Genomic DNA, 24,972 nt, shown 5'->3' on the forward strand with positions numbered 1-24,972 from the left:
AGTGGCTGGAGAATTCAAACTGCTGACCTTTTGGATAGCAGCTGAACTCTTAACCACTGTGTCACCAGGGCTTTGCACTACCCACCAGGCCTGGTGATCTACTTTCAAAAGGCCACAGCCTGGAAAACCCTGTGGAGCAGCTCTACTCTGCATATATGGGGCTACCGTGAGTCAGAACTGACTCCATAGCGACTAACTACAGCAGTCATCCCAGTGGAGTCCTTAGGTGGTGCATACTAAAAGGTTGGAGGTTTGAGTTCACCCAGAGGTGCCTTGGAAGAAAGGCCTGATGGCCTACTTCTGAAAAATCAGCCATTGAAAACCCCATGGAGCACAGATCTACTGACACACAGTCACCAGGAACTAGAATCCACTCAACAGCAACTGGTTTGAGTCATCCCAATACCAGTTCCCTCAATTAGTCCCCACCCCGTCGTCATCACCACCAACTGAAACACAGATTCTGGTTTAGAAACAACATATTTTTGATAGGAAAAAAACACAAGAAACCAAAATTTATAAAGGGATACTAAGAGTGCTTGGAAACCCTGGTGGCAGAGTGGTTAAGTGCTATGGCTACTAACCAAAAGGTCATCAGCTCAAATCCACCAGGCGCTCCTTGGAAAGTCTATGGGGCAGTTCTACTCTGTCCTGTAGGGTCACTATGAGCCAGATCAACTTGACGGCAATGGGTTTTTTTTTTTTTTTTTTTAAGAGCCCTTACTTCTTAGTAGATGTTGTGACATGGCACACAAGCACAATCCTTTGGTACTAGAGATGGAGCTCTGGGGTGCCCCATTGTTGAAACGGTGCCATAGAACAGGAGAAAATGGATAAAACTAAAAAGCTACTATAAAAATGATTATTCAGCAACTAAGCCATACAGTCGAGGAAAATAATGTCTTATACATGTATACTCAAGCCATCTAAAGTGAGGGGTGTGTCCTTCTCTTCACTTGAGGGTCAATCAAGTAGGATGGACAAAATTAGTCCTAGGAAGGGGAAATCCCATTCTGGGAACCACAGTCCGAGAATGTGACCCCATGTGTGCAGAGAAAAATTACACTCGATAGGGTTCTCGAGCTGTGACCTTTCGGAAGTGGATCTCCAGGCCTTTCTTCCCAAGTGCCTCTGGGTGGGTTTGAACTGCCAACTTTTCAGTTAGTCGTCGAGCACTTAACCAATTATCCCACCCAGGAACTCCTAAATGATATTAAAAAATAACAATAATAGCTAACGTTAATTGAGCATATAATGTATGTCAGAGTTTACTTGTATTAACTCATGTAATCCTCAAGGTAACTCTATTTTGTAGGAATTAATAGTGCCCCTATTTTATAGATAAGGAAATTGAGCCAAAGAGAGATTAATTAACTTGCTGAAGGTCATACAGATAGTAATGATGGAAACAGATTCAAACTTAGGCTACCTGGCTTCAGACCCAGTAATATGCAAAATATAGGAAATGGTGACCCAAAACTGAATAATGGAGGCTTGACAGCATTTTGTACTTTTGTGAAAATCCTCTCTTATCTTTGGCCTGGTTTCCTCTGGGGCTCAACTTTCACAGTCTACACAGTGGACAATTTGCTGGAATGCCTAGGGGTGGCTAGGTCTTCTTTCTCTTTAACTGAGGAATTGCTTTTTTTAATCTCAGATTTCTCCCAGACACCTCTCCTCCCTCTTCTGTAGGTAACCTTGGGATTTCAGAGCCATTCCCATGGGCTTTTTCCTCTTTCTCAAGCTATGGGGTGTGTTGGAGGAAAGAACCTTCCTACGCAAGTACAATCAGAACAGCAGTGCAGACATCCTGAGGGTTTCCCAGGGCAATGAGATAAGACAGAAAGGAGGTGATGTATCAGTTGTTAGCACTGCTTATTCTTTTCCCTGAGGGGAGGAAGGCTCTGGCCTGCTTACCCAAACTACAGGTGCCTAGCCTAATTGTTCTTCAATGCCTGGATAGGGAGCACAGATGTGAGAACTCAACCAAGTTGTACATCAGTTTGCGTTTCCCCGCTCCATGGCTGGAGAGCTCTAACTGGCACTTAATAAATTCTTGTTGAAGGAACAAATGAGTGAACATCATTGTTGTTAGCTGCTGTGGAATCGTCCCTTGGCTCTTGGCAACCCCACACACAAAGGAACAACACGCTACCCTGTGCAGATCAGGCCATTGTGATCGGTAGGGTTTTCATTGGCTGATTTTCAGCAGTAGATCACCAGACCGTTCTTCGTAGTCTGTCTTAGTCTGGAAGCTCTGCTGAAACCTGTTCAGCGTCATAGCAACATGCAAGCCTCCACTGACAGATGGGTGGCGGTTGCATATAGGGTGCACTGGCTGGGAATCAAATCCATGTCTCCCACACAGAAGGCAAGAATTCTACCCCTGAGCCACTAACGTAGGTCTGGATGAACATAAAGTTAAGCCATATCTGATGCCCTGTAACTTCTACCCTTGGAGTTGGTTATGCCCATGAGCAACGCAGAGCAAGTCTGGGTCCTCCTCCAGGTGCATGAAGAATCTGTCGTGTCTGGAAGCTCTAGCTTTATTCCTACCTAGTTCTCCATCTTTCTCTCCCACTTAGATTAATGCAGTGGCAGTGTGAATTTCAGGTTTATGAATTCATCACTACTCTGATAGATGAGAGAATTGAGAACACGATGCCTTAGCTAGAAAGTTAAGTTTAATGAAGATAAATATAAAATCCCGTATGTTAAAAGCCTCGGGCAGCACAAGCACAGAAAGGAGAGGAGCTGGCTTGAGAAGTCCCTGAGAATCAGTTCTGGGGTGTTTAGTAGGCTCCATGCCCAGTACAAGCCGGTGGCATGACTTGACTAAAAGACTGTCAGACTACATGGATAGACGTGTACTGTCTAGACAGGGAAGTGAGAGCCTGACTTCGTCTGGGCTGGGAAGACTACCTCTAAAGGACCAGGTTCAGCTCTGGCTGCCCCATTAGGAAGGATGGCAACATACTGGAGTTTATCCAGAAGATGATGATGAAAGGGCTGGAAACCACACAACTGCGAATCATTCGAAGGAGCATTTTAGGAAAGAGAAGGATTGAGGAAAACTTGGTATCGTCTTCAGATACATGAATCCCTGTGGAATACAGAAGGATTTCTTCTGTATTAGAGGGCATACTAGGAACAGTGAATGGAAATTACAAAAACAACCAAATGTTCTTAAAACTATGGCTCTCCACCAGGAGGAAACAGTTTCCTAAAATAGAGACCTAGGTATTTTTAAAGGGTTCCTGTCTTGAGCAGGAGGTTAGATTAGAAGCTCATTAAGGTCCAGGACAGTTTTGGGGTTTCTATAATTTTTTCTTCCTTTCCTAGCTTTGTGTCCTCTGCAGCTTTGTCAAGCATGAACTTGAAATCTCTTTCCATACTGACATCAATTTATATGTCAGTACATTAGGTATGAGTATGGATCTAGGGCTTTGGAACATTCTTGTAGAATGATAGACTAAATCTACCAAGTTTGGTGAAAAGTGTTCTGAGTTAGGAATTTGGAAGCCTGAGTCTGGTCCTGGCTCTGGCACAAACTAGCTTGGGGTCCTTACTTTCTCCATCTTAGGAGTTAGGAGGGTTAGATGATCTTTGCTCAAGAAAGGAGCCCTGGTGGTGCAGTGGTTAAGAGTTATGGCCAGCTTGCTAACCAAAAGGTTGGCAGTTTGAATCCACCAGCAGCTCCACAAGAGAAAAGACCTGGCCATCTCCTCTTTGAATGATTCCAAAAAAAACCAAACCCGTTGCCACTGAGTCAATTCTGACTCAAAGCAACCCTATAGGACAGAGTACAAACTGCCCAATAGGGTTTCCAAGAAGTGGCTGTTGGATTCGAACTGCTGACCTTTTAGTTAGCAGCCGAGCTCTTACACACTGCACCTGTAATGATTACAGCCAAGGAAACCCTATGGAGCAGTTCTACTCTGTTCTGTAGGGTCGCTATGAGTTGGAATCAACTCGACCGCACATCACAACAGCATGTGTTAGAGAAGTTCCCTGGGTGGCACAAAGAGTTTGCACTCAACTGCTAACCTAAAGATTGGTGGTTCAAACCTACCCAGGAGTGCTGCAGAAGAAAAGGCCTGGCAATCTGCTTCCATTAATATTACAGCCAAGTAAACCCTATGGGGCATTTCTACTTTTTTAACGCATGGGGTCCCCACGAGTCGGAATCAACTGAACAGCAACTAACAACAAGAACAATGTGTTGGGGGGTTGATATGGGAACTACTGCAGTTATAGAATGTTGGAACTAGAAAAGGGGCCCTGAAGTCTAGTGTTCCCTCCCACCCCCTCCCCACCCCCATTGGAACTATCAGTTGTGCTATGGAGGGGGCAAGGGGTTTGCCCAGCGTCCCACAGGGGTAAAACCTGCACCAGCACGAGGCCTCCTGATTCCCTCTCCCGCATTCTTCCACTATTAGTTACTGTGCAATTCAGGGGACTTAAAATGACTACAGTCCATACTCTGTGCCTCTTTGTGGCTCTGCCCTTCATTTAAGCACCATGGGCAATAGCTGAGCCAAACAGCTCCTTCAGTTGCAATCAGCAGCGGCCCCAGCCCCAGCCAACAAAGATAAATCACATTGCCAGCCTTAGACTGCTTGGACCTGGCAGCTCCATGGGCCAGCACCATGTGAAGTGAAGAAGCCCTAGAGCTCCACACAGATATTCCTAAATGCCCAGACATTGCGTTACACATTTTCCTTCAAAAAGTATAATCAATTGAAGACAAAAGCAGAGCACTAAGTGCATATAAAGGGACTAGCTTCTGGAGAGCCACCTGAATTTCAGAGTAGTGCAAGGACAGAGACTTAGTAGGTGATGGGTTTTGAAGCAGCTACACCAAGACATGATCTGCAGTTCGGGGCCTTCCTGAAGCTCCTGAAGTTGTCCCAGAGCAAAAGCCTCCTTGGGATATTTGCATTTTTCTCATTACATTTGTTGATTTGTTTTAGGGGTGGTTATTTTTGCAGTAATTGTTTCTTTCATTATAAAATAACACTTAAGTCAGAAAAAATGAGCGATACTGGAAATTAAACAGAAGGGGGAATTTACCGTAGTCCGCCCCTCAACAAGACCAGTGTTAACGCTTTGATGAATTTCCTCCCTACTTGTTTCCTATGGAAGCCCTGGTGGTACAGTGGTTAAGAACTCGGCTGCTAGCCACAAAGTCAGCAGTTCGAATCCACCAGCCACTCCTTGGAAACCCCATGGGGTCTTTCTACTCTATCCTGTAGGGTTGCTATGAATTGGAATCCACTTGACGGCAACGGGTTTAGTTTGCTTTTTTTTTGTTTGCTTGTTTCCTTTGAATAGGGTTGTGCTGTTTTGATGGTGATGATGTTTTTCACAGTTACGTATGTAACTTTGCAGTCTTTTTTTTATTTTTCATTATATCAGAGAAGTAATTTTTAAGGCTACTGTAATGCTTTGTAAATATCTAATCACTGCATAATTAATCTTTCATTTAGCAGATGCGTCATGATTACTTAACCATTCTGTTTCTGTTGGATATTTATATTTTGGTTTTAGAGTTTTGTTGTTGTTGTTTTTTCTTTTTTTCTTAGTTTTATTGTGTTAGATTCTTCTCATTTTAAAAAATACTGTTATTAACATCTTCATGCTTAAAGCCTCATGTCACCAGTGTGCTGATGATATCTTTTTGCAGTTCAAAACCCATTGCCATTGAGTTGATTGCAACTCATAGCGACCCTATAGGACAGAGTAGAACTGCCTTGTAGAGTTTCCAAGGAGCTGGTGGATTTGAACTGCATAGCACTTAGCCACTACACCACCAGGGTTTCCTTTTTTATAGTTGGAAGGGAATAATATAATGCTCTGCTTTTTAAAAGGCATTTCATGGTAAGAGACATTGCCTAATGTTACCTAATGAAATGAAATGAATCTCTGATAGTGGGATTCCAGGCATTAGCAGAAGGTTCAAGGCATGTTGGGGAGGGGAGAGAAGGGATTTTGCACAGGAGTTGGCAGGCCTCCTCAGCGCACTTTACATCATACCAGGTAGACCATCTCCAGCTCCACATTTTCTAGCACCCTGGCCTCCCATGCTGCTGATCGTATGCAGGCCTTAGTACCCATGCACCCTGGGGCTTGGGCTGCTAAGAGTTGTAGGAGGAATTCTTTGGAGGAAGTTAGAAGGCAGGCACCCAGAGGAGGCTGAGGCCTGACTTATCCGAAGGGCCCTCTTGAGCACAGTCCTCTATCTGTCAGAGTATCGATCTGAGCACTTGGCAGAGTAGTGTCAGCAACGCACGCCCAGTCATCAGAAGGCTTCAGGTGGCGGATAGCGTGGGCGGCTCTCAGACACCTAGGAAAGGGAGGCTTCTTCAGATGGCAGGGTTCTGGAAAACAATGCCAGACGAAGATGCAGGATTGAATCTTCCTTTTCTATAAAAGGAGCCTGGTTCCCACCATCCCCTTGTTTTTAACAGGAAAAGCACGTGCTGACTCAGGGACCTTTACAGGTGTCCAAGTCACCTTCTCAAGACAGCTTTAGGGCCAGTTTTTCTAAATGGCCTGATTAGGGCAAGACTCCATTAAGATTTAAAAAAAAAAAAGATTCATTTACACGCATACATACAGGTGGCACAGTCTATTCCCAGAAAGCATGCCATCAAATTGATTTCTTTTTTCCATTTCGTTTTTATCCCTGTGTTTCTCCTAAACTCCCCAGCTCCAGAATTTTTTAAAACAAACATTGAAAGAGATAATTGTGTCCAAGTCACTATTCTAGGTGCTTTAAAAATTATCTCGTTTACTCATCATAACAACCTATCAGGTAGGTCCTATTATTTTCCACATTCTTCAGATAAGGAAACTGAGGCAAAGAGGTCAAGTAATTTGTCCCTGGTCACACAGTCGGAGAGGGCTCCAGAGTCCGTGTCCTTAACCACCAGGCTGTGCTGCCTGGGAAGAATCAGGTGGACCCTCTGAGGCCCTGAAATGACACCAGTAGAAGCCTGGGTGGGTACCGTCCTACCCCACTGGAAAACCATCAGAGAATAAACATCGTTCTTTTTAATAATACTGTATCTTAATTTCCTAGTGCTGCTATAACACAAATACCCCAAGCAGGGGACATTAAAGAACAGAAATGTATTTTCTCACAGTTCAGGAGACCAAAAGTCTAAATCAAGGTCTCGGCCATATCAATTCCTTTTGTGAGCCTCTCTCCTAGTTTCTGATATTTGCCAGCAATCCTTGGAATTCCTTTGCTTGTAGCATATCTTCATATGGTGTCTGTCCCTCTCATTCGCCGCTGTGTGTATGTCTCTATGGCTAATCTGCTCTTTTTATAGCTCAGAAGTGATTAGGTTTAGAACCCACCCAACTGGGGTATGATCTAATTAACATAACAAAGAACCCCCATCTCCAAATAGAATTACATCCATAATATAAGGGTTAGGATTCCAACACATATTGGGGCAGAAGTAGGGGCAGAAGTAAGGAGACACAATTGATCCACAACACATGGGGAGCTCATAGGGGTAACCTAGCTCACGCTGTTTATACAAGAAGGGTGTTCAGTTACTCTCCCAACACTAACCACGGAAAAATGGACCTAAATTAAAGCAGGAGAAGTTTCCAGTGAATATAAGTAAGAACTTTAAAACACAGATGGGTTACCAAGGGTGGTCATGAAGTTTCCGCTGTGTGTGTGTAGTGGTACACGCTGGAAAAAAGGCAACACAGCCAGCACTGAGTTGCAGGAGGAAAGCGAGAATGTGGGGAGCTCCTTCTGCCCCTCTTGGGAGCACTACAGCCAGTGGGTGAGGCGATGTCCAACCAGGGATTAGACAACAGGGGAACAGGCCCCAGGAGAGAGTTGGGAACTTGAGGGCCCGAATTAAATGATGACTCAGCAGCAGGCAATTGGAGGACATCCAAGTAGACAATTAGCATCAAAAAGGTTTAGCAGAGGCCTCAGCAAACAAGGCAAGAGAATGTCTGAGAAGGAGCTCTAGAGAATCTAGGCTCCCAGGAGGGGGGTCGTGTCAGGCACTCTGGCACGAAAGCCCAAACAGGGACCAGCTGCTGGCATGGGGGATATGGTGAAAGTAATAAGAGAGGAAGATGACAGAAACGAACATACAGATCAGAGGAGAGTCAGAAACACATTGGAACTTCATGCTGAGATTCTGTGCTACCAACTCGGGGCTCCCAACACTTCCCTGAGTAGAAATAAATTTGGTCTTAGATTATGAGATTAAAATGATAGCTTAGAATTTAAACATCTATAGTAGATCATAAAAAATACATATACAGTGAAAATACGATACAACCTCGGCATTTTAAACAGTGTATGATTGCGCTTCCTGGTGCCCATCAGAGCACACCTGATCTCTGTGGTAGTGTCTTGGTTATCTAGTGCTGCTATAAGAGAAATACCATAAACAGGTGGCTCTAACAAACAAATATATTTTCTCATGGTTTAGGAGGCTAGAAGTTCAATTTCAGGGTGCCAGCTCTAGGGGAAGAGCTCTGTTGGCATTGTAGGAAGGTCCTTGTCTCTTGGAGCTTCTGCTCCTAGGCAGTCTTCATGTGGCTTGGCATCTCTCTTCCCTCATCTCTGCTTCTCTCGCTTCCTGCTTACTTGTTTATTCTCTTTTACATCTCAAAAGAGATTGACTTAAGACAGGCCCTACATTAATCCTATCTCATTAACATAACAAAGACTAACCGTTCTCAAATGACATTATTATCACAGGCATAGAGATTAGGATTTACAACACACATTTTGGGGGACACAATTCAATCCATAAAAGGTGGTAAAGGAGGAACCCTCCCTACAGACCTTGGTTTCAGCCAAAAGATAGCCTGTCACATAGGAACATTGGTCATTGAGACAATAGCCCATGGACTGATAGATGAGCCCTAAAGGTACATCATGAAGGGATAAAACAAGCCAACAAAAAAATAGCCTTCTGGGTGGGTATCTTAGAGAAATCAGGGAACATACTAAAGGAAAGAAAAGTAGAGTTTTTACAATAGGTCAGTAAAAAACGGTCTGCTCAGCAGGACCTGCTTTTCTCTTTGGAAATGTGTAAAGGAGGAGAGGACCTGACTCATTTTTGAGGACTGGCATGATTCAGCTCAGTAGTGTTTAGGAAGATATTTAAAGTGATGAGAAAGTAAGCAAGCTGCCTGTAGGTAAAGTCTACAAGGGATAACTTGAAAGTGAAATCTGCAGGTCAAAAAAGGGAAGGCTGAGCTCACTGCAGTATTGGTGGGCATATTACTGGCAGCAAGAGGAAGAGCAGGTATTTAAAGCATGCAGGGAATGGGCCAGACGCACTGAATAAAGGATAAAAATAACCAGAGTTTGTTGTTGGTAGATGCCGTCGAGTCAGCCGTGGCACGTGGTGACCCTCAGCACAATGGAACAAAATGCTGCCCCATCTTGTGCCATCCTCGTGATCGGCTGCAGATGGGACAGTGTTCCATTGTGATCCATAGAATTTTCATTGGCTGATGGTCAATAGCCAAGCCTTTCTTCCCGGCCCATATTAGCCTGGAAGCTCCTCTGAAACCTTTTCGGCATCGTAGCAGCTCACAGGCCTCCACTGACAGACAGGCGGTGGCATATACAAGGTGCATTGGCCGGGAATTAAACCCAGGTCTCCTGCACGGCAAGTGAGAATTCTATCCCAGAACCACCACAGCCTCGTAATCAAAGTTTAGAGCCATGAAAATGGGACCATGGGGCAGGGGGAAGGAGAGGAAAGACGCATAGAGAAGTAAGAATGGAGACTGGCTAGGGAGAAGGCTCAGCATATATGCATCATGAGGGAGCGGATGTTCACAAAATTGACAATTAAAAATAATCTTTAAAGCAAGCCAATATGTGGGAGATGTAGACATCACGAGGAGAGTAGGTTGAGACAGATGGGGCCTCTGTGCCACCTCAGCTATGGAGGACTCTACCCAGGGAGGAATCAAGGCATCCAGAGCCAACCCAGTAGGGAGCCAAGAGGGATCAATGGGCAATGGTTTTACAGCTTTAGGTCGATGTTTCGATGGTTAAGTCAAGAGAACAGAACAGCTGAGAGATGAGCTTTATGTTGTATCAGCCCACAGGAGACACTGTGGGAGGGAAGGTTCTGCCAGAAAAAGAGAAATCAGAAAACACAAAGGGGTCACCTCTGACATGGAAGTGTAGAAACGGAAGCCACAAATGTGAAGGCTAAATCGTGGGCCTAAAAAAGAAAACTAGAGGACAAAAAAATACACCAAGATATATAAAATAAAAATCTAAAGATTTGCAAAGGAAGACATTAGAAACAGTTCTTAGGATGCTCGGAGGGAAAAAAAGAATAGAAGAAGGCAGAGAGGTCTTTTGCAACATTTTCTACTGCAGGCTGTTGGTGAAAGTGGGTTTAAATTCCAGGACCAGAGATTCAGCTCAGGGAGGGACGAACCAGCTAGGAGAGAAGTGACGTGGTGGGTTTCTGAGCATGCCACCACAAAGGACTGGGGATGAAGGGCAGAGTGGAAGAAAGGAGAATGACTATTGGTCCTTTTGAAGTGGAGATTCTCTGGTTGGTGCAAGCTGTTAACATACTGGCTGCTAAGCCAAAGGTTAGAGGTTTGAGTCCACCCAGAGACGCTTTGGATGAAAAATCCAAAAATCAGCCATTGAAAACCTATGGAGCACAGTTCTGCTCTGACACACATGGGTCGCCATGATTAGGAAATCAACTCGATGGCAACTGGTTTGGCTTTTTTGAAATAAAAGATGAAAAGGAGAGAAAATAATGATCCTAGGTCTTTGTGGGTGAGCCCTGGTGGTGCAGGGGTTAAGAGTTCAGCTGGTAACCAAATGTCAGCAGTTGACATCCACCAGCCGCTCCTTGGAAACCCTATGGGGCAGCTCTACTCTGTCCTATAGGGCCACCATGAGTTGGAATCGACTCGACGGCACCAGGTTTGGTTTGGTTTGGTTGAGGCTTTGTGAGGTGGGAGACTTGTTGCTACACACAGAGGACTGAACTGATCAGAAAGGAAAATGTGCATTATAAGAAACTGATAATTTAGCATTTGTGAGTGAATTGCTTTTTATTGGCTAATGAGGGGCACACTCTGTGTAATTAACTTTCATTAGGTGGTATGACTCATCACAGTGAAGAAGGCTTAGAACACAAAGCGTAAGTGAATCACATTAAAGGATCCCAAGCACACCTCTTTTCGGTTTGCCCAGATCTCTCAGACTCTCTTGGTCCCTCTACCCTTGACCTCTACCCTATTGGCAGTGGCTCTTAGAACTTTCAGGTGCTGATTCCCGCTGTGGAGCCCCTGCAGCAGTGTTTCTCAGGTGCGAGCCCCTAAATTCCCTGGGCACCTTACAGCTTCCCTGTTGCCCTGGAGAGAGGATAAGGAGGGCTTGTTTCCGGAGCATCCCTGCCTGGCCACTCATGACAGCACTTGGCCATTTCTCCTTACCCCCTGGGCTGCCACTCTTTCCAGTTCCCTTGTCATGGGTGAGGACCTGGTGTATTAAATCTCTTTGACGAAGCCATTGAGATGTGGTGAACCAAGACATTCATTTTGTATCTGAACCATAATGGTGTTTGGCTGGATCTAAAGTCTCAGCAGGATTATCTATTATTTGTGAGTGCAGAAGAAATTGTCCATTGATTGTCTTTCTTCCATTGCTCCTTTGTCTGTCTGGACTGGGCAGCCTAATACAGGGGTCAAACATTGCCATCTAGTGGTGTGTCCAGGCTTTTTGCCAAGAGACAGGATCCCTGGAATCTGTAGGGTCCCAGGGAAGACACACTGGCTGGCTCTTTATCCTCCTTCCCCTAGACGCCACCTGTGGGTCTGATTGTAACTTCTCGCTAGGTGGCGGTGAGACTTTTACCTGGCTGGCACTCTGGGCTGTTTGCAATCAGAGCTTTATGCCTTTGGCAGATGACTACACCCATCCCTGACTTCACCACATTGCCCTGAAAGTCCCATCTTGACCACAGGGCAAGTTCCACCTTGGGCCACATGTCACTTAATCCCAGGAAAGAACACTAAGAGCCTGGCCTTGGTGCAGAGGAACACCACCACCAGAGAACAAAAGCTCAGTGACAGAAATTCTCAGGGTCAGAAGGAGCTTTAGTCGTCATCTAGGCAGGGTTCTACAAAGACTCCATTAGTGGAAGGTAGAAACAGTGTAGTGGGATACTACCAGTAATTGAGAAAAAATAGAAATAGAGGGGGAAATGTGAGTGAAACTTTAAGTCTCAGTGACGTGCCTATTCATATGTAGTGTATATGGTCAATATAGAAAATGTATTTCTTACAAAGGACTGAAATAAAAAAAGTTTAAAAGACCTTGTCTTAGTCGTCTAGTCCTGCTATAACAGAAATGCCACAAGTGGATGGCTTTAACAAAGAAATTTATTTTCTCACGGTGTAGTAGGCTAGAAGTCCAAATTCAGGGCATTGGCTCCAGGGGAAGGCTTTCTCTCTCTGTCGGCTCTGGAGAAAGGTCCTTGTCATCAATCTTCCCCTGGTTTAGGAACTTCTCTGCACAGGAACTTCAGGTCCAAAGGACTCACTCTGCTCCCAGCATTGCTTTCTTGGTAGTGTGAGGTCCCCATGCCTCTCTGCTTGCTTCTCTCTTTTTGTATCTCAAAAGAGATTGGCTTAAGATACTACCTAATCTTGTAGATCTCATCAATATAACTGCCACTAATCCATCCCTTTACATCGTAGTGATAGGATTGACAACACATCAGGAAATCACATCAGATGACGAAATGGTAGACAGTCATATAGTATTGGGAATCATGACCTAGCCAAGTTGACAGATATTTTGGGGGGACACAATGCAATCCATGACAGATCTGATCTAGGCCAAGCAAAGATGACCAGTAGCTCAGGCCACTGCTGTCTTCTCTCCACCTGCCTCCCACCCCCTCCAACCAAACATACCTAAAAGTGTATATGTTATTTGCTCTGAGTCGTGTGGTTTAAGGAGCATGGCATTTGTAGTTAAGGTCTGAGTTCAAGTCCAGCTGGTTGACTATGGGCAAGCCACCTAGCAGTATTCCAGGAACCCCCTTTTAGGAATTGTCTGGGGAGGGGGGAAGGGAGAGCCTTGTTAAATAATGCACATTCCTGGGGCACTAACCCAGGCCTACTGAAACATAGCCTGTGATTGGAATCTAGGGGTGGAGGAGGGAAAGGTTAGGAAATCCTCATTTTTTCTTTTGATTTTGGTGAAAATATGCACAGCAGAATAGACACCCATTCAACAGTTTCCACAGGTACAATTCAATAACATTGGTTGCATTTTTCACATTGTATTACTATTCTCATTGTCTCTACCCATATTGTTTCATCACCAATGACTCAGACTCCATGCCCCATAAATTTCTCAACTATGCTTTAAAGTTACCGTTGTCAATTTCTCACGTAAATGCTTTAAAAGAATTCAGCTCTCATGGCAAACATTCTTTACTAATTTAGCTAAACTGTTGTTTAAAAATGTCTTCAGGGGATAATTCTGGTTCATGGTTTGAAGATTTTCTCAAAGCAATAGATTCAGGGGTTCCTTTAGTCTCAGTAGATCCATTAAGTCTGAATTCTGTAAGAATTTTAAATTCTGTCCCTCTTATTCCCTCTTTTGATCAGGATTCATTTACTGAGGAATCCACATTTTTAATAAGCTCCCTACATGGTTTTTCTGCACGCTGAATGTTCCAGCCATTCATCTTGACGTTTCCAAGCATTAGTTTCTTTTCTTTTTTTTTTTTAAATTTTTATTGCGCTTTAAGTGAAAGCTTACTAATCAGTTCAGCCTCTCATACAAAAATTTATATATACCTTGCTATACACTCCTATTTGCTCTCCCCCTAATGAGACAGCCCACCCCTTCCCTTCACTTTCTCTCCTCGTGTCCATCCAGGCAGCTTCTGGCCCCCTCTGCCCTCTCATCTCCCTTCCAGACAGGAGATGCCAACATAGTCTCATATATCTACTTGATCCAAGAAGCTCGTTCTTCACCAGTATCATTTTCCATCCCATATTCCAGTCCAATCCCTGCCCCGAGCATTAGTTCCTTAATGTGAAAGTTGGAGATGATAATTTCGCCAGGTTATTGTGAGGTTTGAACCTCACAACATTATTAATGTGAAGGTATTTTGCAGACTGTAGAAGCAACCTACAGATGGGAGGTATTGTCATTCCACAAAATCTTTCTCTAAGTGACATTTTGGGAAAGATGACTCCAGGAGAGGGGGGAAGTGGAACCTGTGCATACAGTGGGACCAAATATCCAAAAACCCATTGCCATCGAGTCAATTCCAACTCGTAGCCAACCTATCAGATGGAGTAGAACTGCCCCAACAGGGTTTCCAAGCCTGTAACCTTTACTTTGGACGTGTTATCAGAGGGACCAATCCCTGGAGAAGGACATCATACTTGGTAAAGTAGAGATACAGCGAAAAAGTGGAAGACCCCCAACAAGATGGTTTAACACAGTGGTTGCAACAATGGGTTCAAACGTAACAATGATTGTGAGGATGGCACAGGACCGGGCAGTGCTTTGTTCTGTTGTACATAGGTTCACAATGAGTTGGAACTGACTCGACAGCACCTGACAACAACAGCAACTACTATCTTTATGGAAGCAGACTGCCATATCTTTCTCCTGTAGAGCAGCTGGCAAGTTTTACTCCCAACCTTTCAATTAGCGGCCAAGTGTGTAACCACTGTGCCACTAAGGCCCCTGTAATGGGACCAAAACCAGAAAAAACAAACCCACTGCTGTAGAGTCAATTCTGGTTCATATGACCCTATAGGACAGAGTAGAGCTGCCCCATAGGGTTTCCAAGCCTATATATCTTTATAGAAGTAGACTGCTGCATCTTTCTCCCACACAGCAGCTGGTGGCTTGAAACCACTGACCTTTTGGTTAGCAGCCGAGCGCTTTAACTGCTAATACCACCAGGGCTCACTTATAATGGTACCAGGGAAGTTAAATGGAAAAAATGAGCCAACAGGCGTGTTTTCCCTTCTCCTGTCTCTTTCCAGCTTCCACCTTCTGTCCTACAGATTTCTCTTCTTGATCGATTCGCAGCTGCAGTCCTATGCCCATCCATGGAGATGTGTTTAGCGTGGACCTCCCTGTTCTGTGGTTGGTAGTGATGCACATTGCAACCATCAAGCTGACACATCATTTTAACTTTTTCAGGTCCATTCTGACATTCACGTTCCTTTAGTAGAAAATGCTCACCATCCTGAATGCTGAGCTTCTGGCCCTGGTGGGGTCTCTATTCACCGTGATGTTCGTGGTGTTTACTATTTAGCAGAAGCTTCTCAGAATGTGTGTTAAATAGCTGTATAAGACGTTGAGCCTAGTGTATTAATATAACTCCTAGTGCAGAAAATTCAGGCCCTGAGAACTGAAATCAGAGATGCACAGACTAAAAGCAAGTTCCGGGAAGGTAGAACAGAGGCTTTCCCTCTGACCTGCTGTTTCGGGTTGAACCTTGGAAAATAATCAGGCTGTTGAGCTGGGCCTCTTTGCCTCTTCATCACTTCCTTTCCCTACCTGCACACTGCCCTAAGTACAGCTGCCTTTCCAATAGGGAGGCTCTGTGCTTTGTTCTAATTCATAACTAACCGTCTCTCGTGCAGTTGTGAGGCCAGAGGAAGGGGGAAAAGCAGGGCCAATCTCAGAAAAGCTCAGCCTGTAGGGTTGTCCCTGTCTCCCGGATCTCCCTACCCAGTTTTATTGGTTCTGCCCCAGGATCAGTGTGGGGGACCTGCCAGATCCGGAGTAAAGGCCAGATGGAGCACTAGGGAGGGCTCTTTGTTCTTAAATAAGGTGTGACCCTCTTCTTTCCCTCCTGTTTTTCCCTTAGCCCCAGTAGATGAGCCAGCGTCAAACACTGGTTCTATTCCCCTTCCAGATAAATGAAGTGCTGGCTTCTGCCCTTGAATTACTATCGTCTTTGTGTCACTAGTAGCCTCTGCTTTAGGCTAATGGCTCCAGCCAGGGATGGGGATAGGGGCGTTGCTGGGGTTAGAAGGAAGGGAGGTCATCTCCCTCATTGTTCCCAAACATCACCTGGAACCGAGAGAGAGTGAGTTGGTTAGAAACAGATGTCAGCACAGTAAGAATCTGAGGGGCGATGGAGGGAGCAGAGATGGGGCACAGGGCAGAGCCTTTGGAAGGAGGAAAGGGACCTATGGGGGAAGAGGTTTAAAGACACAAATGGCTGGAAGCTTGGCCAAATGAATAATGAAAAGAACTCCAACCAGGCAAGAAGGAATCAGAGTCAAAGCCCTGGTTCTGGGCAGGCTCCAGACTCTTGCTACAACTAGAACATCTGAGTGATTGAATGGCACTGTGTTAATTACTTCTTTTTTCTTGCTTTCTTTTCACTTCCCAACTCTCTTTGCCATCTTCGGCCTTCTTTCCACCCCAAATGCCACCTATTCCCTTCTGTATACTCACCCTTTTGTCTTCCCTCTCTTCTCCTTGCCCCTGCTCTCATGTGTCCTTTGTCCCCTTCCCATCTCACCCACCCATCTCCTGCATCCCCCACCCCCTGCCCTCACGGTCCACTTGGCCTGTCCCCAAAAGCTCTCTGGCGGATGCGAGTTGACGGTGGTTCTGCAGGATTTCAGCGCAGGCCACAGCGGTGAGCTGACCATCCAGGTTGGGCAGACGGTGGAGCTGCTGGAGCGGCCCAGCGAGCGGCTCGGCTGGTGCCTGGTCCGCACTACGGAGCGAAGTCCCCCCCAGGAAGGCCTGGTACCCAGCAGCGCCCTGTGTATCTCCCACTCCCGGAGCAGCGTGGAGATGGACTCCTTCTTCCCCCTGGTGAAAGGTAGGAGAGCGGCGGAGGGAGCCAGGGGTGAGGGCAGGCGGGACTGACTCTGAGGCACACACAGAGCTAAACTGTCTCATGAACTTGTTTTGACTTTGTGGGATTTCTAAGGGACCTGTTTGTGAAGAGAGTGGGTTGGGAACTTGAAGAGAAAGAGCTGCTGGCTAGCTGTGCGACTTTGGGAAAGTCATTGAAACTCACCTTAGAAATTAAAGTTGAATTAGGTTACCTCTACCATCTCTCTAAGGAGCCTGGTTGGTGCAGTGGTTAAGCGCTCAGCTGCTAACCAGAAGGTCAGAGATTTGAATCCACCAGCTGCTTCACGGGAGGAAGATGTGGCAGTCTCCTTCTGTAAAGATTAAAAAATACAGCCCTGAAAACCCTATGGGGTAGTTCTACTCTGCCCTATAGGGTCACTATGAGTCGGAATCAACGTGATGGCAATGGGTTTGGTTTCAGGTCTTACAGTCCCTCTCTCTCTCTTCCGGAGTGCCTGAGTGGTGCAAACAGTTAAGCAGTCAACTACTAACCAAAATGTTGGTAGTTCGCACCCACACAAAGGTACCTCAGAAGACAGTGCTGGCAATCTGCTGAAAGATCACAGCCTTGAGAACGCTGTGGAGCCGTTTTCCTTTGCAGGCATGGGGTTGCCATGAGTCGGAATCTACTCGGTGACAACTAACGACACAATCCCTTCCAACATTGTACCCTCTTACGTTCAGAAGGAACCCTGGTGGCACAAAAGGTTAAGCGCTCGGCTGCTAACCGAAAGGTTGGCAGTTCAAAACCGCCCAGCCTCTTCGTGGGAGAAGGATGTGGCAATCTGCTCCCATAAAGATTACAGCCTAGAAAACCCTATGGGGCAGTTCTACTCTGTCACATGGCGTTGCTATGAGTCAGAAATTGACCCAATGGCACCCAACAACAACATACGTAGTAAGGAGTCCTTGAGTACTACAAGTAGCCCTGGTGGTGCAGTGGTTAAGAGCTCAGCTGCTAACCAAAAGGTCAGCAGTTCGAATCCACCAGCCATTCCTTGGAAACCCTATGGGGCGGTTTTGTTCCGTCCTATAGGGTCACTATGAGTCAGAATCAAGTCTTTTTTCACCTGTGGCCAAAAGCCTACCTCTTCCTTGTTTATTCACTTTTTCTCACACCAAACCAAAGAGCCAGTTACTGTCAAGTCAATTCCAACTCATCGTGACCCTACACGACAGAGTAGAACTACCTCATAGGGTTTCCAAGGAGCAGCTGGTGGATTTGAACTGCTGACCTTTTCGTTAGTAACCAAGCTCTTAAGTACTGTGCCACCAGGGCTCAACCAGGAAGACTAGAATACTTAAAATCCTGGTTCTCCAAGGGTAGTCTCTGGGTTAGCATCTTTAGCATCACTGAGAGCTTGTTAGAAATGCAAATCCTCAGGCCCCAGCCCAGACCTGAATCAGAAACCCTCGGGTGGGGCCCAGCAATCTGTGTTTTAAGGAGCCCTCCAAGTGACTCCGATGCATATTCGTGGTTGAGAACTGCTGACTTGAAGCCCCTCATTTTACATTGAGAAAACATAGAACCAGGTCTTAGTTCTGAGCATATTTTTGTAACCGGTCAGATCACCAGCATCAGGGACACCTTCTGTGCAGATGTATGCTAGGTATGTGTGGAGCAAGGGAGGCGGAAGGGACCTGTTCTGTCAGGAGGCAGGGAACAACGATAGCCCGCCTGGAGACCTGCTGCAGGTTTGCTGGGCACGGTTGACCCCACCTTTCATGTCCCATCTCCCCCGACCCATCCCAGGAGCGATGGTGAGCTCCTTCTGACCCACTCAGAAGTTTCACACATGCCTCCTGTGTGCCCTGCCTGCCCCCAGCATGTTCTATTTGATCCCCTCAACAGGCCTACGTTGTCCTAATTTACAAATGCAACTCAGAGGTCGCACCACAGCCAACTAGAATCTGAGTCCTCTGACTGAAAAGCCCATTCTTCTTCCCACTATTAAAAAAAAAAAAAAACCCACTGCCGTGGAGTCGATTCCGACTATAAGGATTCCAAATTAATGTATATAATACAGATCTTAGCACATGTCTGGCCCTCAGTGAATGTTAGTTGTCATGGTTATTATGTCATTTATCATAGATTATTCAACAAAATAACTATAAAATTCCACCAGTCTAGTCCAGAGACATCTCCAGAGACAAAACCAAGAATACCATATTCACTTGCTGAGAAAGGTTAACTTTTCCTGTTGTTGCTAACTGCTGGCGAGTGGCCCCCAGCTCATGGAGACCCCATGCACAATGGAGCGAAACATTGCCCAGTTCTGTACCACCCCCATGACCAGTTGCAGATCAGATCATTGTGATCCTTAGGGTTTTCACTGGCTGATTTTTGGAAGTAGGTCACCAAGCCTTTCTTCCTAGTCTATCTTACTGTAGAAGCTCCACTGGGACCTGTTCAGCATCATAGCAACACGCAAGCCTATGACAGATGGGAGGCGGCTATGCGTGAGGGGCATTGGCAGGACTCGAACGTGTCCCACATAGAAGGCGAGAATTCTACCACTGAACCACTTTTCATAGGTCTTTTTTTTTTAATTATTATTAAATGTAGGAAACGTTACTATTTCTGGAATTCTACCTGGTCCATCTCCAAAGCCTGAGTTCCTTCTTTTGTCCACTAGATGGCGAGGTCAGGTTGCGTTTTTCCAGCAGGGGTACTTTCAGGGCTAGACCATTCTCCCTCACTACACACACATGCCCCCACCCCCAGTTTAGCCATCACCGCCTTTTTCCCCCTTTTCCTGAAACTAAGGAGGGGCCGTGTCAGGAAGCTGTGTGGGAATTTGTTTTTGAGGGTGCAGCTGATAAGAGAAACTCACGGTACCCAGAAAGGGGAAATTAACAAATTCAGGAATGGCTCTGCTTCATGTCTAACCAAAATGGTAACTGAGGCACAAAGAGGATCAAACTGCTGTAAGGGTAAAGTAAGGTAATATACACGAAACACTTAGCACAGTGTCTGGCTCTCAATAAGTATTAGTTGTGATAAAAAGTTATTATTGTTATATCACTTATCATAGATTATCCAGCAAAAGAACTAACAGCTCCCACAAGTCCAGCGTAGAGACCACATCTCCAGAGACAAAACCAAGGGCAGTTGATTTGCAGGGAAAGGTTAACTTTTCTTAGATCTGGTGTGGACCATTTTCATCAGGAGGGATTTAGCTTCAGGGGAAGTCTTGAAACTTCTTGGCCGAGGCCTGGCATCCCTCACCTGTGGCTGGGTAATATGGGTACCCCCCAGCCCCTGGCCATCTGAGCTCACCTGCCTGCCCTTCATGTCTCAGTCATGTACAACCTGACGAGAGCAAACCCAAGGCGGAGAAGCAGAGAGCTTCTAGAATCCAAAGGAGGGAGGCAGAGGGCATGCAGTGTAAGAACTCTAGAAGGAGGAGGCTTCCTCTCCATTAGAGGAGGGGTTAGTGGAGCTCTAACTAAAAATGGGAACTGAGCACCAGGGATGGAAAATAGAGGCAAGAAAGAAAGCAAGGCATGAGGCTGTCACAGAGCCTTCTAGGAGCTCCACCAGCCAGCACAACTTCTCAGAGGGACCACAGTGCCTCTTGCCCATTTCCTTGGCTCCTTATGTTTGCAGCCCAAGCATAAGCCCATTAGGCTGGGCCTTCAAATGGAAGCCTATGAGTGCTCACTGCCCTCTTACCCATGTGGGCTCTCCGAGTGGGGACATGGAGGTGCCCAACTCTAGGTGGAGTCAGGACTTAGGTCATTGTTGTCCTGGAGCACCCCAATTCCCCTAAGAAGGCCCCACCTGAAAGAAAGTCTGTGCTCCTTCAGCAGCTTATCACACCTCCTCTCTCTCTCTCCAGGGCCTCCCCGAGAGTTAGCTTCTCAGCTGCTCCTTCCCCCTTGCAGCCGGCTGGTAGAGACTTGGCCTTGTCTTCTCTCAGCAGTGACTGTCCCTCCAGTGGGCACACACCTTATAAACTGTACACCAATGCATGGAGGATGACATCTTCTGTGGGAGGGTTGTATAACAGGACAGAGTGGCTTCATCTGGTGTCATTGGAGGTCAGAGTCAATTTCTTTTTAGTTTTAGAGAAAGAAACTGGTCCCTGTAACCTTTGCAGAGAGCATCAGGTAAGAGCACCCATGGGGCTTTCAAGTCAATTCCAACTCATGGCAACCCCATGGGTTACTGAGTAGATTGCTCCGTAGGGTTTTCTTACCTATAATCTTTAAGGAAGCAGATCACCAGGGCTTTTCTTCCACAGTGCCACTGGGTGGGTTCGAACTGCCCACGTTTTGTTTACATGCTGAGTGCAAACTTTTTGCACCACCTAAAAACCAAACCAAACCCATTGCCATCCAGTCAATTCCGACTCATAGGGACCCTATAGGACAGAGCAGAACTGCCCCATAGGGTTTCGAAGGAGTGGCTGGTAGATTTGAACTGCTGACCATTTGGCTAGCAGCCTGAGTTCTTAACCACTGTGCCACCAGGGCTCCTTAACACCACCTTAAATGCTCTGTAGTGAATCTGAGATACAGCCAGGGTTGAGAACTGCAGCACTAGCCCAGTTTCCTCACTTTCAGGGTGACTCTCAGGCACAGGTAAGCAAAGGTGACTTCCCTGAAGCCACAAGGACAATTCATGGCAGAGCTGGAGTAGAACCAGGGCTCCTACCTCCTGGCCCAGTGACTGTCTCCCCACCCCACACCACACACACACTCTGCACATTCGGCTTCTGGGCAGCGCCAGGGCTCCTCTCTGGTCGTTCCCTCCTGGGCCTTCTCCGCAAACGGTGGTTGGTTATTCCCTCCTGATACATCTGCTGTATGACTGACGATGAGGTTGGCAAAAAAAAAAAAAAAGAAGAAGAACAGGCTATGTGACAAGGTGAGGGCCCTGCCTTTCCTGTCACTGCAACCCTGACATCTTTGGGGCTTCTCACTGGGGCCGGGCCCTCGGGAACCTAGTCATTCCCCTTTGCAATTCCTTCTCACTTCCTCAGCAGTGGCTCTTACCAAGGGGAAGACTTTGTAGCAGTGGTTTTCAACTCTGGATGCTTCTTAGAACCAGGTAGAGGAGATGCCTCACTCCACCCCAGACCAACTCAATCAGAGCCGCAGGGCCTGGGCATTGGTATGTTTTAAGTTCCATGAGGATTGAGAACCCCTGCTTTATGGGTTCACACACCCAGGGTATCAGGCTTAGGAGATACTTAAACACGCATTGGTCTTGTGAACTCCAAAAAAGTCTAGGTTCTTCTCCACTCGGCTATATAAGACACTTGTGTTGTTTTTCTCTTCCTGTGCCACTTCTTCCCTGGTGCTGGCTGACTGTCTGGAGATGCAGTCAGGAAATTCCACTTTGCTTAGTGAAACCAGGCCCAGGGCTTCCAAGGTAGCCCTGGAAACAGATTCCTTGGGGGAGGTGAGCAGTGGTCCAGAGCAGCCCTGGTTTGTTCACAGGAAAACCTCTCCCATGGGGTCTCCTGATGATTTCTGTTGTCATCACCTAGCAGGCCTCAGGAACGCTGATCTTCTCTTTACAGGGGCTAAATTTTATGAAACCCCTAGCCTAGTTTACCCAGGCTGTGGAAGGTGGTGTACAACAGTGGAGAAGCTTGGGCTCTGGAGTCACATACCACCAACAGCCCGAGGTTGGATCAAGTCTGTCAATAACGTATTCTCAGTGTACCCGTCCTTCAAAGGGGGATAACAACACCCTCTAGGACTGCAGTGAGAGTTAAAGAGATGGCAAATGAACACACCTGGCATAATACCTGGCACACAGAGGCACCTAGTAGATGGTGGCTTTTGCTATTTTTATCTTTAATATTAAGCTGCAATGTAAAAAATATTTTACAAAAAAATTATAGAGTACCAAAAGGAAAAGAAATGCAAAGCTCTATAATTCAAAACAGCCTTGCTTGAAAGGTATTACTTATTTTCTGAGCCCCCAAGCCCTAGGAGCCTGGTGGCACAGTAGTTAAGAGCTTGGCTGCTAACCAAAAGGCCAGCAGTTCAAATCTGCCAGTCATCCCTTGGAAGCCCTATGGGGCAGTTCTATTCTGTCCTGTAGGGTTGCTATGAGTTAGAATTGCCTTGATGGCAACGGATTTTTTTTTTTTTTTTTTTTTTGGTTAAACCCTAAAAAGGAGTCCCTGGATGACACAATGGTTGATCGCTCGGCTACTAGCCAGAGGTTGGTGGTTTGAACTCACCCAGAAGCACGTCAGAAGTTAAGCCTGATGACTGCCCCCAAAAGGTCACAGCCTTGAAAACCCTATGCAGTGGTTCTACTCAGCATACATGGGGCGGCCATGAGTCACAATCAACTCCATGGCCACTAACAACTTCCTAAAAAGGAAGAGAATTCCGCTTTTTTCAATCCAGAGCCTCTTCGCTTTCTGTTTCCGTCCTAATCCCCAACCGTATCCTCTGGAGGGTTCTCCAGGATGTGAACCAACCATCTCAACCCTTTAGCTGCAGAGGCTGTTTATTCATAGATGACTGGCTCCTACTTGCACCCATTCCTCATTCACCCCACCCACACCCACCTACCCATGCACTGGCACCGCCATCTCTATCATAGATCATGGGGGGTTGGTGGGGGGTGGACACCAATAGGACCATCTGTTTTCCTAGAGCATCTCACCTGGAGAACAACCAGTGCTTCCAGGAATTCTCTTTTCTAGAGGCATTCCTTAGCCTTTCCAGCCAATCTCATGTTCCATTTTATACCTATGGTCTCCCTTCATCCTCACAAATGCGCTTGCTATAATAGGGGTAACTCCGATTTCTCCTTTTCTGAACATAGAGAGGCAGGAGACACAGAGAACTGGAGTGACTTCTCAGACCAAGCAAGAGGTTTAGAACAAGGTCTGCCTTTGGTCTTCTGATTTTTATCAAAGGAAGATGTAGCAAGGTCTCCTCCTGTCTTAGTCATCTAGTGCTGCCATAACAGAAATACCATGACTGGATGGCTTTGACAAAGAGAAATTTATTCTCTCACTGCCTAGTAGGCTACAAGTCCAAATTCAGGGTGTCGGCTCCAGGGGAAGGCTTTCTTTCTGTTGGCTCTGGAGGAAGGTCCTTGTTCTCAATCTTCCCTTGGTCAAGGAGCTTCTCAGGTGCAGGGACCCTGGGTCCAAAGGATGTACTCTGCTTCTGATGCTGCTTTCTTGGTGGTATGAGGTGCCCACTCTCTGCTTGCTTCCCTTTCTTTTTATCTCTTCAGAGATAAAAGGTGGTGAAGGCCACACTCCAGGGAAATCCCTTTACATTGGATCATGGATGTGACCTGGGTAAGGGTGGTGTTACAATCCCACCCTAATCCCCTTTAACATAAAATTACAATCACATAATGGAGGACAACCACAGAATACTGGAAATCAAGGCCTAACCAAGTTGATACATACATTTTTGGGGGGACATAATTCAATCCATGGCACCTTCCCCAGAGGAGGCCACCCACTGCCTGACTCCCAATTTCCAACTGGCTCCCAGGTAGAATAGTAACCTCCTTATGTTTATCCAGTACTTCATAGTTTAGAGGCTTCTTTTTCATCTGTGATATCATTTGATTCTCATTCTTGTGATTACAACTATGACATTCCACCTGTTACACCTGAAAATTGCTAGGGAAAATTGGAAATTAATGAAGCTGTAAAGTTAAACAGCAGGAAAGGTGGAAGTCCCACCCAGGTCTTCTGCCCCCAGAAACAATGCTTTTCTACTACACTACTTCGCGAGTATGAAATTACAAAAATAAGTGTCTGGGGAGACAGGCATGTGGGTGTATGGGAGTATGGCCTGGATGAATGAATGAACTGTGTTCTGTCCAGGGCAGCTCCTCTTCTTCATTCCTGTCTCCCAGCACTCAAGTCAACCCCTCTCCCCACTCACTTCAGTTCAGCAACCAGACCTACTTCCCTCAGACACTGCTTTGTCATGTCATCCCAGTTCAAAAGCCTTTGAGGAATGGCTCTCCCGTTGCCCGTGAGGAAATTTCCATACTCTTTTTTTTTTATAATTTTTATTGTGCTTTAAGTTAAAGTTTACAAATCAAGTCAGTCTCTCAC

General features: G+C 46.0%; 1 protein-coding gene across 14 annotated transcripts in view; it reads left to right on the forward strand.

The window, feature by feature from the left end:
- KALRN (kalirin RhoGEF kinase) overlaps positions 1–24,972 on the forward strand; it is a 792,110-nt gene that overhangs the window by 610,301 nt on the left and 156,837 nt on the right. For all 14 annotated transcript variants that reach the window (XM_049878536.1, XM_049878496.1, XM_049878517.1 and 11 more), the window contains one exon: positions 16,625–16,871. In XM_049878536.1, coding sequence (XP_049734493.1) covers positions 16,625–16,871 — 247 coding nt within the window. The remainder of the gene's footprint in view (positions 1–16,624; positions 16,872–24,972) is intronic.

The sequence above is a fragment of the Elephas maximus genome, chromosome 1, assembly GCF_024166365.1.
Source record: "Elephas maximus indicus isolate mEleMax1 chromosome 1, mEleMax1 primary haplotype, whole genome shotgun sequence".
NCBI classification, from domain to species: Eukaryota; Metazoa; Chordata; class Mammalia; order Proboscidea; family Elephantidae; genus Elephas; species Elephas maximus.